This window comes from Electrona antarctica (genome assembly GCF_951216825.1).
Source record: "Electrona antarctica genome assembly, chromosome: 10".
Classification (NCBI taxonomy): Eukaryota; Metazoa; Chordata; class Actinopteri; order Myctophiformes; family Myctophidae; genus Electrona; species Electrona antarctica.
Genome location: NC_136791.1, coordinates 26,161,715 through 26,179,421, shown reverse-complemented (window position 1 = coordinate 26,179,421; position 17,707 = coordinate 26,161,715). Strand labels below are relative to the sequence as shown.

Sequence of the window (17,707 nt, the reverse complement as noted above, 5' to 3'; positions counted from 1 at the left end):
TCATTTGTATTCAATAAATATATATTCCATCCATTCTTGAGTTGTCCTGACTGAACTATTGATTAGTTCGATTCTGAACAGGAATATGGCCCCACCCTACAATTCACATACTGTGAAATACTATGACAACACTACTAAGGAATCCCACTGGGACAGTGGTTCTCAACCAGTGGTCCTTGAGGGAGTTCCAGGTGGTCCCCAGTTAAACTTAAATGATGGAGAGTTGGTATAACCAAATGGACCCTAACTATCAAGAGTTAAATAATGGTTAAACATCTGCATTACTTAATTTACAAGAAGGTCCACACAATTATAGAATAGAAGAATTGTTATTTTGATCAACGTTTGCCTGTTATCTCTCCTAATGGTACAAACATATTCTAAGACAGGTTTTGGGTCTGAGAGGCTAAATGTCATCAAATGGTGGTCCGTGGCTTAAATGCAGAATAAATAATGGACCTTGACATGAACACCCTAGAAAGCAGACACTCCCTGATAGCCGGGGAGCCAGTCACACAAAATTTTAGAGGACCTGTGATGTCATGACATACTTTGTGTTTGAGGCCTATATACAGGTTTAAAGTTTGTTTTTAGTTTAACGTTTGTTTTAAAAATGCCATTGACAATGAACAGAAATTAATGTTTGTTTTTAGTTTGTTTTGTCACCGTTTGTTTTACATCATCATTACATCACTGTAAGACGATAAGAGCGCCCCTCACTTCACAATTTATGTATACCACACCTTAGACAACCTACTGTATATAAGGTTAAAAAAAAAAACCAAATGTCATCATGCTTTAAGTAGCATGTTTTTGCTGCTCACATTAAACACCATTAACAATAAAGAGACAATATGATGTAAAATTTCCCTTCATTGTCAAACTTTGAACTAAAGACAAACATTATACCTGTGTATAGGAGGGGCTAGCGCCCTACAAAAACACAAACAAAAAGTATGTCATGACATGAGCTTTTGGGCCTGTGGCTCCCTAACTATATGACCAATGAGCAGGCTTCAAGCATGCTCTTTAAAATCCTCTAGTAGCCACGCCCCCTCCCCCCTCCACACACCTGCTAACGAACAGAAGCTCCTTTAATGTAAAACGAGTGAAATTAACAACTTATAATGTAACTTTACACCTCGTGGAAGTTGAGTGGAGTAGTCTGGGTTGTTAGGAAGTGAAAACTGCTCAGTCACAAGTGTTTGACAGTATGAAAGAGAAGTTAATTCATCTTCATAAACTGCTTGGTCGATTTGTTTTTATTCTGCAGGTAAGTTAGCTCCCTATGCTAAGCATGTGCATGCGTGCGTGCGTGCAGTGAGAGAGAATATACAGACACAATGTTTTGTTTGGGGTGTCACAGCACCAAATCCTTGTATGAAACTTCATTCTTAACTGTTTACCAAATAATTAGCCGCAATTTGCAACTCTAGAGTTTTTTATAATGGGATGAATCTAGAGTTGCAATACCCTCCATTGACTCCCCATGACTCATCATTTTGCGTTTGCGATCTGCTTGTCTTAAACGACGTTAAACTCACCAACATTGCAGCTGTAGTCCAAGCTTGAATTATTCTCTTTCAATCTGCCGAGCTTGTTTTTCATAAAAATCCCCCGTAGACATGTTATGAGCTACTTTCTGTCAAGAAGAAGAAATGTTGGAGTTTGGAAGCGCTCGTTTGTATTAAGGGGTCGCGCTGCTGCCTCCTGCATTATGTGCAAATGCGAAACAGATGCATGCAGGGACGTTCAGTGACTTACGGCGAGCGCTTCCAAACTCCAGCACTTAGAAAAAGAATCACTTGCACAGAATTTCTTGACAGAAAGTAGCTCATAACATGTCTACGGGGGATTTTTATGAAAAACAAGCTCGGCAGATTGAAAGAGAATAATTCAAGCTTGGACTACAGCTGCAATGTTGGTGAGTTTAACGTCGTTTAAGACAAGCAGATCGCAAACGCAAAATGATGAGTGGGGAGTCAATGGAGGGTATTGCAACTCTAGATTCATCCCATTATAAAAAAATCTAGAGTTGCAAATTGCGGCTACCAAATAATGATGGTTTGATTGAAAGTGTTACAACCTGAATTGCACAACTGATTTCAAGGCATACCCTAGTCCAGGCATGTCCAAAATAGCTTCATTCCTTAAATTATTTATCCGATATAAAACTAACTATGTATATCATGCGTACACTGTACTTTACTGTATACATACTAGTGTATACTAGGCTGTTTATGTTGTGACATGATATAATAGGTATACTGTATGGCTGTAATATGGTGTAACCGGCAGTATCAAGTCTACGTATACAGGCCGTGTATGTTTGTCTGCTGTTGCTATAGCTGCAATTTGATTTTCTTTTATAATGGGATGAATCTAGAGTTGCAATACCCTCCATTGACTCCCCATTCATCCAATTTGCGTTTGCGATCTGCTTGTATGAAACAACGTTAAACTCACCAACACTGCTGCTCAAGGCCAAGCTCCTCTTTCAATCTGCCAAGCTTTTGTTTCATAAAAATCCGTAAACATGTTATGAGCTACTTTTCTTTTTATTAACGGGTCGCGCTGCTGCCTCCTGCATTATGTGCAAATGCGGGCCATGTACAGGGTTCAGTAGCCCCTCTCGGGACCCCCTCGGTTGAGCTCTTTTCAACGTTCACCCGTAGTGTCCCTTCGCATTTCTTCCACTCTCTATGGTAGACAGCTGTACATACGCTCCGTTCAGGCCGATCTGCGCTCCGCTTAAGTGGGGGTGAGATGTTTCAAAGATACATCAAAATGCTATAGGAGACAACGAAAACGTGGAAGAATTTTCATTTGGCGCAGATGCCGTTAAGTATTTTTTCCTTCCTTGACTTCCTTATTGACTTCCCATTGTACCGCCTCCCGCACCGACACTGGCTAGCTGCGACAGAGCATATCAGAGGCAGGAACGTAGGGACGCGCAGCTAGCCAGTGTCAGTGCGGGAGGCGGTACAATGGGAAGTCAATAAGGAAGTCAAGGAAGGAAGGAAGAGAGAATTTCAGAGCAGCCAAAACTGGAAAAAAAAGCCAAATGAAAATTCTTCCACGTTTCCGTTGTCTCCTATAGCAGTTTTATGCATCTTTGAAACATCTCACCACCACTTAAGCGGAGCGCAGATCGGCCTGAACGGAGCGTATGTACAGCTGTCTACCATAGAGAGTGGAAGAAATGCGAAGGGACCCTACGGGTGAACGATGAAAAGAGCTCAACCGAGGGGGTCCCGAGAGGGGCTAAGGGTTCAGTGACTTCGACGAGTGCTTCCAAACTCCAACACTTGAAAAAGAGAATTCCTTGACAGAAAGTAGCTCATAACATGTCTACGGTGGATTTTTATGAAACAAACACTTGGCAGATTGAAAGAGGATAATTCAAGCTTGCCCTACAGCTGCAATGTTGATGAGTTTAACGTCGTTTAATACAAGAAGATCGCAAAAGCAAATTGGATGAATGGGGAGTCAATGGAGGGTATTGCAACTCTAGATTCATCCCATTATAAAACAAATCTAGAGTTGCAAATTGCGGCTACTGTTGCTAGTGAGTTGTGACAGGGTACAGTGTGGCTCTTGGTCAGCTTTATTTCTTGCTTGCTTACTTACTTAACCATGCAAGACCGAAAAAAGCTCAAAGCTTATGGTGTCTCTTTCAACCTGCTTCCGAGTCCACAGGGTGATGACCCCAGACCCCCAAGCTCAGCTTCTTCTCTGAGTCCATTCTCCTGCTGGACCCTAGAGCCTGCCCTAAATCCCTGACCACTGCACTACACCAGAATGGACCCTAGAGCCTGCCCTAAATCCCTGACCACTGCACTACACCAGAATGCTGGACCCGAGAGTCTGCCCTAAATCCCTGACCACTGCCCTACACCTGAATGGACCCTAGAGCCTGCCCTAAATCCCTGACCACTGCCCTACACCTGAATGGACCCTAGAGCCTGCCCTAAATCCCTGACCACTGCACTACACCAGAATGCTATGCACCAGAGTGCAGTATACTAAACATCCAAGGCTGAGTGAGAAGATGGCAGCCAGGAGAATGAGGCTGGTCGGTGCCATTGATACTGGGGGAGTAAAGTACTGGTCAGCTAGCCAGATGTATGGAGGATGGAGATGACTGGAGACACCACTGGAGGGCTCATCACTCTATCTGTGGGTTCCACACAGTTTGACCCTGGAATCACTTCCACAGCTGATGAAAGTAGGAGACGGCTCAAGGTAGGAACTTGCTTCTTTGCTACTTTGCTGCTGCTGCTTGTGTTCAGGGCCGCTTTTATGGTAGTGCGAATGGTGCCGCCGCACAGGGCCTCGCGCTAGGCAGTGTTTTTTTTTTTTTTTAAAGAAACAATAATCGCATCGCAGCCCGTTCCGTCGCAGTTGATTTTTCACCTATTTAAGCCTAAACTGCCCCCCCCCCCAGGGGGGCCTCCGACGGCCGTGCGTCGCCTCCTCCTCCCAACCGGCTTCACTTATACATCCTCCCGTTAAGCAACGCCCGGCCGTCCGGTCGTGGGGCCCCCTGTTGTCCCCCTTTGCACTTGTAGATCGGCCGCGCCACCGCGCAACGCAGTCGAATTATACACACAATGGAAACGAAACAAAAACAAGTTGAACACATGTAGCCAGGCTAGTTGAGTGCTCCCGCTCACAAACAAAACAACTCGTCACTCGAGTGAAGTGAAAAGGTATGCTGTCATCGTCATGTCATGTAGGACTGTGTGTGGACAAAAGATTATTTCAAATAATTAGTCACGCATGGACCGACGACCTCTCTCTCTCTCTCTCTCTCTCTCTCAGTCTCTCTGTCAGTCAGTGTCATGATTTCACAATTTTCTAATTTAATTTTGATCGATCACAAACTGTCAAGCAAATGTGATACTTAATATTTATAACAAATAGGAAAGTGAAGGCAAAAGTAAGTATTAATTAATTAATTAATTAAAAAAAAGTTGTGCGCGCGCGTCGCACAGGGCCTCACATTTCTCCCAGACGCCTCTGCTTGTGTTGTATGCTGTGTGTATACTATAGTGTGATTCAAGCTGCTGTACTAATACTGTTACATTTTGGATGGACACGTTCAGTAACCATTTCTGGCTCTGAAATTGAATGCTGATGTGAATCTCCAGTTTGTATGTTGTGTTGTGTCTGCCGTTGAAGGTATGTGAGTTGTAACAGGGAATGGTATATGTGTATGTGGCTCTTTCTTGATCACTTCAATAATCCTATGAGTTAATTTGCCATTTCCTTTTGGTTCGAGCTAGAGGTTTTGGGCTTTATAATTATTTCCAAATGGTAATTTTCAATTGAAGACTGATACACAGTAGGTTATGTGTGTTGTGTTGTGTTTGCTGAGGTTCGTTGTGAGTTATTGTGAGTGACAGGGTGGCTGTATTTCTTTCTTTCCTAATCTCTCTCTCTCTCTCTCCCTCCCCTCCAACAGTGAATATCAATTGTGCCTCTGTTGGCCCCCTGACTGATTTGCAACAGTTGTGTAACTGGCCTCTCATTTATTTCAACAGACAGATGTGTTGATGCATGGAGCCCCCTTTGAGGGCCTCCAATGCATGGCTTTTGAAATCATCATATGGCAGCCAAGTCTATTGGATTTTTAATGTTTGTTTAGAGCACTTAGGACATATCGTTTCGTTTGCCAGCCAAGTCTATGGACTTTGAGAATATTACAATATTACAATGTTTAGAGCCCTTTAGAGAGGACTTTAGAGCCAGCCAAGTCTATGGTCATCCCGGTTCTCCATACATCCGGCCAGCTCGTTGGTGCTTTGCACTCCTTCATCTTTCTTGAGTACATCCACATAATGTTAGTATGGGACGTCCTCGTGACCGGTGCCCATGTGTTGGTTCCCACAGCACCAGTTTGCTGGCTGGCAGCCCCTTGGTGTCTTTGGCAGTGTCCTGCAATTTTGTCACTCACTCTGAATATTCCAGCATACAGATTCTCGTTGGAAACATGTACTCTTGCTGATGTTGAGCACTACACGTAAGCACCCGTCTAGACTCTAGAGCCTTCTGAAGAGTTGGCTTCAGGGTCCAGCATTCACTGCCATATAGGAGAACAGATTCTACCGTCGCATAGAAGAAGCTGAGTTTGATTTTGTCGGGGGAGGTTGGAGTTCCATACACTGGCCATGCCATTCAGGGCCCTCCATGCAAGTGCCTTCCTCACTTTTAGATCTTGCTCTGTTGAGTTGACCCATGAGCCCAGGTACTTGAAGTCCTTGACTTCCTTCAGAGCAGTGCCTCCTGTTGTTGTGAGAGGTGAATGTTCCGTTTGGATGTTATATATATATATATATATATATATATATATATACAGTACTATAAATAAATAGTTTTGATGTATTCAAATGTGGCTGTATCCAACAAAAATGGTGTGCCTTTGGAAACTATCGATTTTTGTTGTCCAGCTCATGAATGTACTGGGATAGTATCCACGTTGTCATGTGGACCAGCATAAATATCTTAATAACACCTCGACATGAGAAAAACACAGAAGCAGTGTAGCACAAAGCACACCAACATCAATACTTCCTCAGGAAAGTGAATTAATTCAGTGTGCATAAACGCACCCAACTAATCTTTCCTTCATGGAGAGTATTCTGTGCTTCTCCATCCTTTATAGTGTCCTGTCAAAGCCTACACAGTAAAATCCATAAACATATCCATTTTGTAACTCTAATAGTGGTACACAAATGTAACCAAATGGACCCTTACATTTCCACACTCTCAGAGATAAACCAACACTGAGGATTTGACTATAGCCTCATTCTTTGAGCAGCAGGTCAGGGCAAACTAAAGGCTCATGATATCACAGGGTATATACGGTTCCTTCAGTGTCCTTCACCTTCAGCTCCAGATGCGCTCTCTCTCTCTCTCTCTCTCTCTCTCTCTCTCTCTCTCTCTCTCTCTCTCTCTCTCTCTCTCTCTCTCCCTCCCTCCCTAAGGGGCTCTACTAAACCACCTCAGAGAGTAATTCATTCCCAAGCTGCGGTCCACCGTGGGGGGACAAGGAACTGAAGGACAATTCTGTGCTCTATATCTGGACTTGCGCTCCTTGGCACATGAAAAACAGCAATGCCTAACTACACGCCATGTGGATTCTTTCCTTTCCTATTCACTCTGCAACGTGCCCAACACAGACCCACTCTCTTTGCTTCCAAATGTCTGTGTTTATGTCTGTTTCCTGTTGTTTAGAAAAAAAATCTAAATCAAATTGCCTTTGTGAGTTAATAATGTATTGAACGGAAGAGAAGATGCTACTGCTTTATTTTCCTCAGGGAATCTTCTCTTTATAGTTATCTCCTCTCGTCTCTCGTTCAAACTAATTTCCCCTCCTTGCGGGCACGGTGGCAGTTGCTAGGATACCCTTTCTTCCCTTTGGCACAACAAAATAATTGTATAGTATTCTCCAGTCAAAAAACTCAACGTGGTGTGTGTGAAACCAGTGTTGATTTTGGCAGCACATTTTTCAGCAAGTGTAAAAACAGTCATTACGACCGCATCAAGACCTGCCGAAATACATTTTAGTCGACTAAATCAACTGTAGATTTAGTCGACTTCAATCTTGTGATATTTAGTCGGCTAAAACTATACTAACACTAAAACATTCCAGGTGACTGAAACTAAATGAAAACTATTGAAGAGACTATGACTAAAACTAAAATAAAAATGTGCTGCCAAAAACAACACTGGTGTCAGAGAGAGGCAGAACTGCTGACCATGCCATGAGGAGAGATGAGACTAAATAACAATACAATGAGCAGTAGTGGAAAAGGCATTTTATCAATACTGCAATATAGAAATACTCTGTTACAAGTAAAAGTCCAGAATTCAAAATGTAGGTACTTGAGTAAAAGTACAAAAGTATTGGAATCAAAATGTACTTAAAGTATCAAAAGTACTCTTTATGTTTGCATGTTCTCCCGTGTCCCATATAGGGTAGGTACCCTCAGAAAAAACATGCAGCAATCCTGGTCCCCAAACTACCTCCCCCTGGCCAGCCGGGGCGCCTGAGGGAGGGGAAAGGAACTGGTTGGAATAACGTGTTCCTTCCACACGCTACGTCCGGCCGGGGAAATTCCCCCCTGTCAGGTGAAAAGAAGCAACTTGGACTCCTCATGCATAGAAGGGAGCATGAGGTCAGTCCGCTGCCCCCCCAGGTTGGCAGAGGAAGTGTAGCGCCCAGGATTACATTAGATAATTGACACAGGGTGAAAAAATGGGTTACAAAATCGTGGGATAAAAAAAAAGAAAGTACTCTTCATGCAGAATGTCACATTTCAGGTTTTCAAATGTATAACAAATCTTGGGCAAATGGCAGAAATGCACAGTATATAGGGCTGAAGGAGTTATTGTATGTTTTGTAATAATAATCAAAATCTACAAAGTAACTAATATCTAAAGTTTTCAAATTAACGTATAGTGGAGTAAAAGTACAATATTTGTCTCTGAGATGTAGTGGAGTAGAAGTACTGTACTTATTAAAGTACAGTACTTAAGTAAAAGTACTTTGTTACTTTTCTACCACTGCATATGGGGAGAGGACAAAATAAAAATAAAAGAGTAACAGTGAGAAATAGAGAGCAACAAGGCTCCCGATGCATCATTGACAGTTTTGATGTTTAGATCACGGCAGGCTCATTTATCATCAGGCAGACAAGGAGGCTCTGTTGTGTATAGTGAAGATGAACTGTGATTACTTTGCTGGCTCATACACTCGCGCTGGTATCGCACTTTGTGAATTACCGGTAGTTCTTTTTATTTTACCTTTTTATTGGGTAGATTTAGAAAGTGCTGGATGCTAACTTGCATATGTTGAGCAATTTTCATAATTGGCATAATATGTGACCTTACCATTAACAACCTATACAAGGCAAAAACAATCTAAATTTCATCATGCCTTATCTAGCATGTGACGTGTCAAACTATGATGATGCTGAATCCATTCCAAGCATTAGTTTTGCAAAACCTAATCCCCACTTTCGCCGTCATCACAATTGTGATGATGTCAGCACATTTGTGATGACGGCGAAGATGGGGATGCCCTGCAGGTGGTAAATGGTAAATGGTGCATTTATAGAGCGCCTTTATCCAAGGCGCTTTACAGAGATTGTGCATTACATTCACCCATTCACACACACATTCATACACCGATGGCAGCGGAAACCATGCAAGGCACCAACTAGCACATCAGGAGCAATTAGGGGTTCAGTGTCTTGCTCAAGGACACTTCGACAGTAACTCTGGGGGAGCCTGGGTTCGAACTGGCAACCTATTCAACCTATTCAACCTATTCAACAAAGCTATTAACCTGTTCTGTACTGCAGATTCTACAGTTAATTTATGTATGGGCCTTTTGCATTGTAGACAGCCCAAAACACATAGCGAAGGAAGGAAGGAAGGAAGGAAGGAAGGAAGGAAACTGGTTAAAGGGGCATGAAATACAAGGATGCTTTTATAGTTTGGTTCGGGTTAAAAATTACGGCAGGGTAAAAACCTGTTGTATGCCTCCACATATAGTATAGTAATATATACATATATAGTATGTGTAGTACATTAAGACATTGAAGGAATTTAATGAACATGTTTTGTGAGGTCAGTACTCTGGCCTTGTTCTTTAACCTTCAACTTCTAGTGAACTGACTAGAATCTATAGTCAGTTCATCCTTCAGTCCAAGTAAACGTTTGTGCCGGTTCCTGAGATATCGCGGGGGTGTAGACGTTTATGCCGGTTCTTGAGATAGCGCCCGGGGTGCAGACGTTTATCCGACATACCAAAAGTCTGTGCGTGCGTGCGTGCGTGCGTGCGTGCGTGCGTGCGTGCAACCCAGAAACATAAAGCCTCCGGCCACAGGCCATGGTTGCTGCTCGCCTAAATCTTTAACACCCCCATTATGATTTGTATTAGCTGCAGCTGTGTTGCTTACTACTAGCCTGTCATGTTTTTGTACGCTTTTCTTGATAGATATACTGTAACTACAAAATTGGCCTATAGGGATTCACCCCCCCCCCCCCCCCCCCCTTCACATTTGACTGTGCATGCAGCAGCAACCCTCCTCATCTACTGTAGGTCATTTTCCAGACTGCTCTCAACACAATGGAATGGAACCAGCCAGCACAGAGCAGCACAAATATGAACCAACACAATGGAATGGAACCAGCCAGCACAGAGCAGCACAAATATGAACCAACACAATGGAATGGAACCAGCCAGCACAGAGCAGCACAAATATGAACCGCACACCTTCATGAATAAAATAAAAATGAAATAAAACCCTTAAAAGCGAAGACCGTGGCTACTGCCTCCTAGCCCTAATCTTCCCCCATGCACACGCTGACTGACTGACACTACATCAAGCTGCTGCACACAGCCTGCAGGCTCCTCCACTATACTGCACACACAGTGCACAGCCCCAGTGCTCCTCCAGTAACCACTAGGCACGCAGTGTCAAAGTAATGGAACACCCCCCCCCCCCCCCCCCCCCACACCCCAGACTCGCCTGGAGAGCCAGATAAGAGATGACTAGAGGCTGATGATGAATCATCTCTACCCCCTGCACAGGCCATCCATCTCTGGGGAGCTGGCAGGCCGTGGCAGGCCGGGGGACCGCACACACGTGCACCCCTCTGGACGTGCGCAAGGCATTTAGGCAGTGGTGGGAAAAAGTAGCCTACTCAAATGTTTTACTTGTGTAAAAGTATATCAGGGCGCCCGCTGGTGGTCCAGGCGCATGAATATCCGCACTCTCTTGTATAAAGTTTGAGTTTCTTTGTTTCATGAAAACACATGCAGCAGCAGTCCACCTAGAGCAACGAACGCGTTTCAGGCACGCAGGCCTTCCTCAGTGTTTCAAACTCAATGGCCTGCGTGCCGAAACGCGTTCGTTTCTCTAGGTGGACTGCTGGATATTCCGTTGCGGCTATTCCATTGATCTTCAAGAATCTGCACCCATCAGCTACTATCAACTTGACTCCCTGAGTAGAGCGCGCCTTCACCTATAACGGTTTTGTTGTTGCATACTGTAGTGTATATATAGGCTCTGGCCTGACAGCGTGCCGCGTGTTCGAGTCCCGTTCATGATGACCTTTGCTGCGTGTCTCTCCCCTTCTCTCGCTCTCTCCCTCTTTCCTGTCCATCTTCACTTGATACTATCAATGAAGGCAGAAAAGCCAATAATAATGACAAAAAAAAAGTATCAATACTGCAATGTAGAAATACTGTTAAAGTATATATATAAGTAAAAGTCCGGAATTCAAAATGTACAAAAGTATTGGCATCAAACTGTACCTAAAGTATACCAAAAGTATACTCATTATGCAGAATGTCTCTTTTCCAAGTTTTCAAATGTATAAAAAATCTTTTGAAAATAGCAGATTTGCAAAGGCTTGAAATGAACGTTAGGATGGGATGAGTTACACCCGTGCTGTGTGTGCAGGGTGATGGGATGAGTTACATCCGTGCTGTGTGTACAGGGTGATGGGATGAGTTACATCTGTGCTGTGTGTACAGGGTGATGGGATGAGTTACATCTGTGCTGTGTGTACAGGGTGATGGGATGAGTTACATCCGTGCTGTGTGTACAGGGTGATGGGATGAGTTACATCTGTGCTGTGTGTACAGGGTGATGGGATGAGTTACATCCGTGCTGTGTGTACAGGGTGATGGGATGAGTTACATCCGTGCTGTGTGTGCAGGGTGATGGGATGAGTTACATCCGTGCTGTGTGTGCAGGGTGATGGGATGAGTTACATCTGTGCTGTGTGTGTGTACAGGGTGATGGGATGAGTTACATCTGTGCTGTGTGTGCAGGGTGATGGGATGAGTTACATCTGTGCTGTGTGTACAGGGTGATGGGATGAGTTACATCCGTGCTGTGTGTGCAGGGTGATGGGATGAGTTACATCCGTGCTGTGTGTGCAGGGTGATGGGATGAGTTACATCTGTGCTGTGTGTGTGTACAGGGTGATGGGATGAGTTACATCTGTGCTGTGTGTACAGGGTGATGGGATGAGTTACATCCGTGCTGTGTGTGCAGGGTGATGGGATGAGTTACATCCGTGCTGTGTGTGCAGGGTGATGGGATGAGTTACATCCGTGCTGTGTGTGCAGGGTGATGGGATGAGTTACATCCGTGCTGTGTGTGCAGGGTGATGGGATGAGTTACATCCGTGCTGTGTGTGCAGGGTGATGGGATGAGTTACATCCGTGCTGCGTGTGCAGGGTGATGGGATGAGTTACATCCGTGCTGCGTGTGCAGGGTGATGGGATGAGTTACATCCGTGCTGTGTGTGCAGGGTGATGGGATGAGTTACATCCATGCTGTGTGTGCAGGGTGATGGGATGAGTTACATCCGTGCTGTGTGTGCAGGGTGATGGGATGAGTTACATCCGTGCTGTGTGTGCAGGGTGATGGGATGAGTTACATCCGTGCTGTGTGTGCAGGGTGCCATAATTATGTGATTCAAGGAGTTCTCACACAAAGGGAAAAAGAAGAAAGCAGCAAATCCTGCATCTGTGTAACAAAAATACTGCAAGGTTAAAAAGAAGACTTTCTCCTTTTACTGGGATTCCTTTTTAGCACACCCCCCCCCACCAGCAGCACATCATCATTATAGTCAAAAGAAGTCCCCAACTTTAGAAGCAGAACTCTAGGTGGACTGCTGCTGGCACGGTGAAAAGTACAATTTTACATTTAACCCATTTAGACCTGAGGACGATTCTACAAATGTCTTCGAAACCCTGACAGTTTTCTGATAAACCTGCATGTTTCTACTGTATGTCAGTGGTTTTCAAACTATTTCATGTCAAGGACCCCCAGAATGACATGTATTTGGTTGCCGACCCCCGTCAGAAAACATGTTGTTCCAGGGACCCCTCAGAAGCAAAGATTTGAGTTAAAAACGTTCTGCTCTGAAAGAATATATATTCAAAGATTTGCACTACATTTTCGCGATTTCCTTTTGAAAAATAGCAGACCTACATGAGCTTGTAGATCTGAGTATAACATATTGCTTAAAACACCAAAAGGGGTTCCCGCCCAACATGGGTTAAAGTACATTTTAAGATTAAATAATTGTGCCGACCTTGAAAGGATGCTGGGATACTGTACTGTATGTGCTGCATTGGCTGGAGGCAGGAGCACCGATGGAGTCCTTATGAGCTGAAGCTGAACCCCTGTGCTACAAATGGCCTCAGGGTTTGCCGTTTTTTTTAGAACAACCAAAAATACTTTTTACAACATTTAATGTGCGTGTGGGGAGCTATTGCCGATGGGACCGTTTCAGTGAACACATTGTATGCTCATAGTTATTAGCCAATATGTCAAAAGCACAACGCCTTTAAAATGTCCTGCCAAATGACCTTGATATTGACATGCCAAAGTCAAAGAAAACAATGGGCCACGAAGACAGAAAAATAATAGTTGTAACGAAGGCTTTCACCTGGAGCTCCATATATGGAGACGATGGAGACATCTACGTGTGACATCAGGTTATTATAGAACTCCATATATGGATATAGGCTGAGTGGTATCGTCATCGTGACAAGCATCCAGCTAAGAAAAGAAAAGCAGGGGCTCGCAACTCACTTTATGATGCTCCAAACTTTATTTAGCGACAGCAGGCAAAAAAAATACGACGTTTCAGACCTTAAGGTCTTTGTCAAGTATAGACGAGATAACAGGACATGACGTCTTATATACATTGTGTGAACAAAAGGCTAATATAGCCCCATCTGGTGACCTGAGGTGACACCAATAAATAAATAAATGTGAACATGATTGAATAGAATACATAGAACATGATTGACATCTCAATTCTGATTATATACTCATGATTCTGATTAAATACATGATTCGCATGATTAGAGGCAATGCCAAAGATTATTTACTGTAACATGATTTGACGATTATATAAAAATAGAGAAAAGTAGAAAAAGTTTTAAAACATTTTGACAATATTGAAAGCAGCAAGTACAGTAGAACCCCAATAGCCCTAAGGGCTATAAATGGTCACCTTATTGTTCACGGTTTCTACAGTTTTGGCTCAGCACCAATGGAGGATGTGCGTTGCTTTTCTTACCCTGAAAGCATCCAGCATCTAAGCCTTATATAAAGACTGGGTATTTCCATTTAGAGTATAGAGGCTAGCAGCATTTGCTATACGCTCCTCGCGAGAGACTCCATCGCCCTTCGTACGAGACAGGATATTTGGCCTTACAACACAGATATTCTCAGCGATGTCTGGCCTTACAAGTTACAAGTAACCCTTGTTGTGATAGAAGTTTCGGCATCCCGGTTAATTTCTAAATCGGACACCACCGTGGCGGGTCCTAACCCAGACAACGAACAGTAGTTTGAGTAGTATTTTATAGTATATAGAGTAGGAGGGCTAAAAGAACTAGAAGAAAGACAGGATTGTTGTTTTTATAGAAAGGGTACTGCATTGTACTCTTTCTATAAAACATTAGTGAAAGGACATACTGGATTGTGTCAATCTTGTCATTATATGAACTTTAACTCATCCACCGCTAAATGGCAGTAGCAATAGTTCAGCACAGGCCACAATACAGTAGATTTGTTCTATTTTTTTAGAACGATAGTTGTAAGATTTGTCTTAAATCATGATTCTAATACAATCGTTAAAAGGGGTTATTAGGAGTAAGAAATTTTGCATTCAGATTAAATAGATGGAATAGATGGAAGGTCAGGCAGACAATTAAAATATCAGGACAAAAAATCAGTAATCCCACTTCCAAACGCAACTATGACAGCTGTTTGCTGAAAACCATGCAGTGTTCATTTTGTTGACGAAGACTAAAAGACTAAGGTTTTTCCGAAGACTAAATATTATATTCTGAAATAAATTAACACTGAAACCATGGTAAGGAATGTGCATGACGCATTGCTACAGTTAGACAGATGGACAGAACAGAAGATAGATGGATAGATCAGCAGCCTGGAAGAGACCCAGACGGCGAGGAGAGGTCTCTGTTTCCCAAATTGGGAAACACTGAGATAAGATGACAGATATTGGTTGTACCTACCTGTGTATGATGTAAGCCGATTCTACTCTATGGCTCTGAGACATGGACACTTTCAAAGAAATTAGAGAAACGGTTGGATGGCACTTACACCCGCCTTCTAATGAGAGCGCAAAATCTGTCTTGGAAGAGCCACCCATCGACTAATCTAATATACGGCAACCTTCCCCATGTTTCTTCTTCAAAGCAGACCAGAGGTTAGAAAACTGTCGTTCCCTGATGTCATCGCTAGGGACAAATGCATCAGTGAGCAGGAACTGGGGATGGCAATGAAGGACCGGAAAGTCTGGCGTGGCATTGTGAAATCCATGATCTCGAAAATGATGAGGAGTCGTACAGAGGAGGTACCGACCTGTGTATGACGTGTCTCACACAGAGAGGTAGGTACTGTACCTACCTGTGTATGACGTGTCTCACACAGAGAGGTAGGTACTGTACCTACCTGTGTATGACGTGTCTCACACAGAGAGGTAGGTACTGTACCTACCTGTGTATGACGTGTCTCACACAGAGAGGTAGGTACTGTACCTACCTGTGTATGACGTGTCTCACACAGAGAGGTAGGTACTGTACCTACCTGTGTATGACGTGTTTCACACAGAGAGGTAGGTACTGTACCTACCTGTGTATGACGTGTCTCACACAGAGAGGGTACTGTACCTACGTACCTGTGTATGACGAGTCTCACACAGAGAGGAGGTACTGTACCTACGTACCTGTGTATGACGAGTCTCACACAGAGAGGGGGTAAGTACCTACCTGTGTATGACGTGTCTCACACAGAGAGGGTACTGTACCTACCTGTGTATGACGTCTCACACAGAGAGGGGGTACTGTATTACCTGTGTATGACGTGTCTCACACAGAGAGGGTACTGTACCTACCTGTGTATGACGTCTCACACAGAGAGGGGGTAAGTACATACCTGTGTATGATGTGTCTCACACAGAGAGGGGGTAAGTACCTACCTGTGTATGACGTGTCTCACACAGAGAGGGGGTAAGTACCTACCTGTGTATGATGTGTCTCACACAGAGAGGGGGTAAGTACCTACCTGTGTATGACGTGTCTCACACAGAGAGGGGGTAACTACCTACCTGTGTATGACGTGTCTCACACAGAGAGGGGGTAACTACCTACCTGTGTATGACGTGTCTCACACAGAGAGGGGGTAAGTACCTACCTGTGTATGACGTGTCTCACACAGAGAGGGTACTGTACCTACCTGTGTATGACGTGTCTCACACAGAGGGTACTGTACCTACCTGTGTATGACGTGTCTCACACAGAGAGGGTACTGTACCTACCTGTGTATGACGTGTCTCACACAGAGAGGGTAAGTACCTACCTGTGTATGACGTGTCTCACACAGAGAGGGTACTGTACCTACCTGTGTATGATGTGTCTCACACAGAGAGGGGGTAAGTACCTACCTGTGTATGACGTGTCTCACACAGAGAGGGTACTGTACCTACCTGTGTATGACGTGTCTCACACAGAGAGGGTACTGTACCTACCTGTGTATGACGTGTCTCACACAGAGAGGGTACTGTACCTACCTGTGTATGACGTGTCTCACACAGAGAGGGTACTGTACCTACCTGTGTATGATGTGTCTCACACAGAGAGGGGGTAAGTACCTACCTGTGTATGATGTGCTGGTTCTGCAGGTAGTCCAGGGCCAGAGTCATCTCACACAGGTAGAGCTTGACGGCGTCCTCGGTGAAGGTGACTCCCTGCTGCAGGTGGTATCGCAGGTCTCCTCCCAGCAGGAGGTCCACCACCATGAACATGTCCTCCTCGTCCTGGAAGGAGTACCTGGAACATGGTGGGGGGGTCATAGGGCTCACTCACGTGACTTTTGTTTTTGTTGGAAAGGACACTCAACAACCAGTGGTGAGAAAAAGTATTCCATTTTACTTGAGTAAAGGTATCGATACTGCAATGTTAGAAGTGCTCTTGTTGCAAGTAAAAGTCCAGAATTCAAAATGTACTTGAGTAGAAAAGTACAAAGGTATTGGCATCGAAATGTAGTTAAAGTACCAAAAGTAATAGTACTCGTTGTACAAAATGTGCCCTTTTCAAGTTTTCAAATGCATGAAAATCTTTTGAAAATAGCAGATCTACGATAGAAGTAAAAGTAGGTACTGAAATTTGAAAATATTCCAGTAAAGTAGAAGTACCTTTTAAAAATTAGTTACTTTCCACCACTGCACAACACACACACACACACACACACGCACACGCACACACGTGCACACTCGCTACATGCAGCGGCATCTCATGACACTACAAACAGCTGATTCAATCTGGCTTCCCTATTTTGGGCGTGTACAAAAATAGCTATCTACAGTATAAGCTAACGAGTTGTGAGCTTGTAGATCCGCTATTTTTGGAAGGTTCCGAATAGGGCTTAAAGGTTTCGTGACGTATTTTTTTGTTTTTCTTTTAGGTTTTATGACCTCAGCTCAATTACACCCAAAAAACCTGAACTTTGAACATTCAGTGGGTTTTCTGTGGGGTTTTGAAGCCTTTTGAGCTGCAATGAAAACAGGCAAAAAGTGAAAACAGTGACATCTGCTGGCAAATCCCATTGACATATATGGGATTTGCTGGCTTTTA

General features: G+C 43.8%; 1 protein-coding gene across 1 annotated transcript in view; it reads right to left on the bottom strand.

Moving 5' to 3' along the window:
• Positions 1 to 17,707, bottom strand: part of stk32c (serine/threonine kinase 32C) — a 144,425-nt gene that overhangs the window by 26,138 nt on the left and 100,580 nt on the right. Inside the window, exon 4 of the mRNA XM_079511571.1 lies at positions 16,730 to 16,903. Coding sequence (XP_079367697.1) covers positions 16,730 to 16,903 — 174 coding nt within the window. The remainder of the gene's footprint in view (positions 1 to 16,729; positions 16,904 to 17,707) is intronic.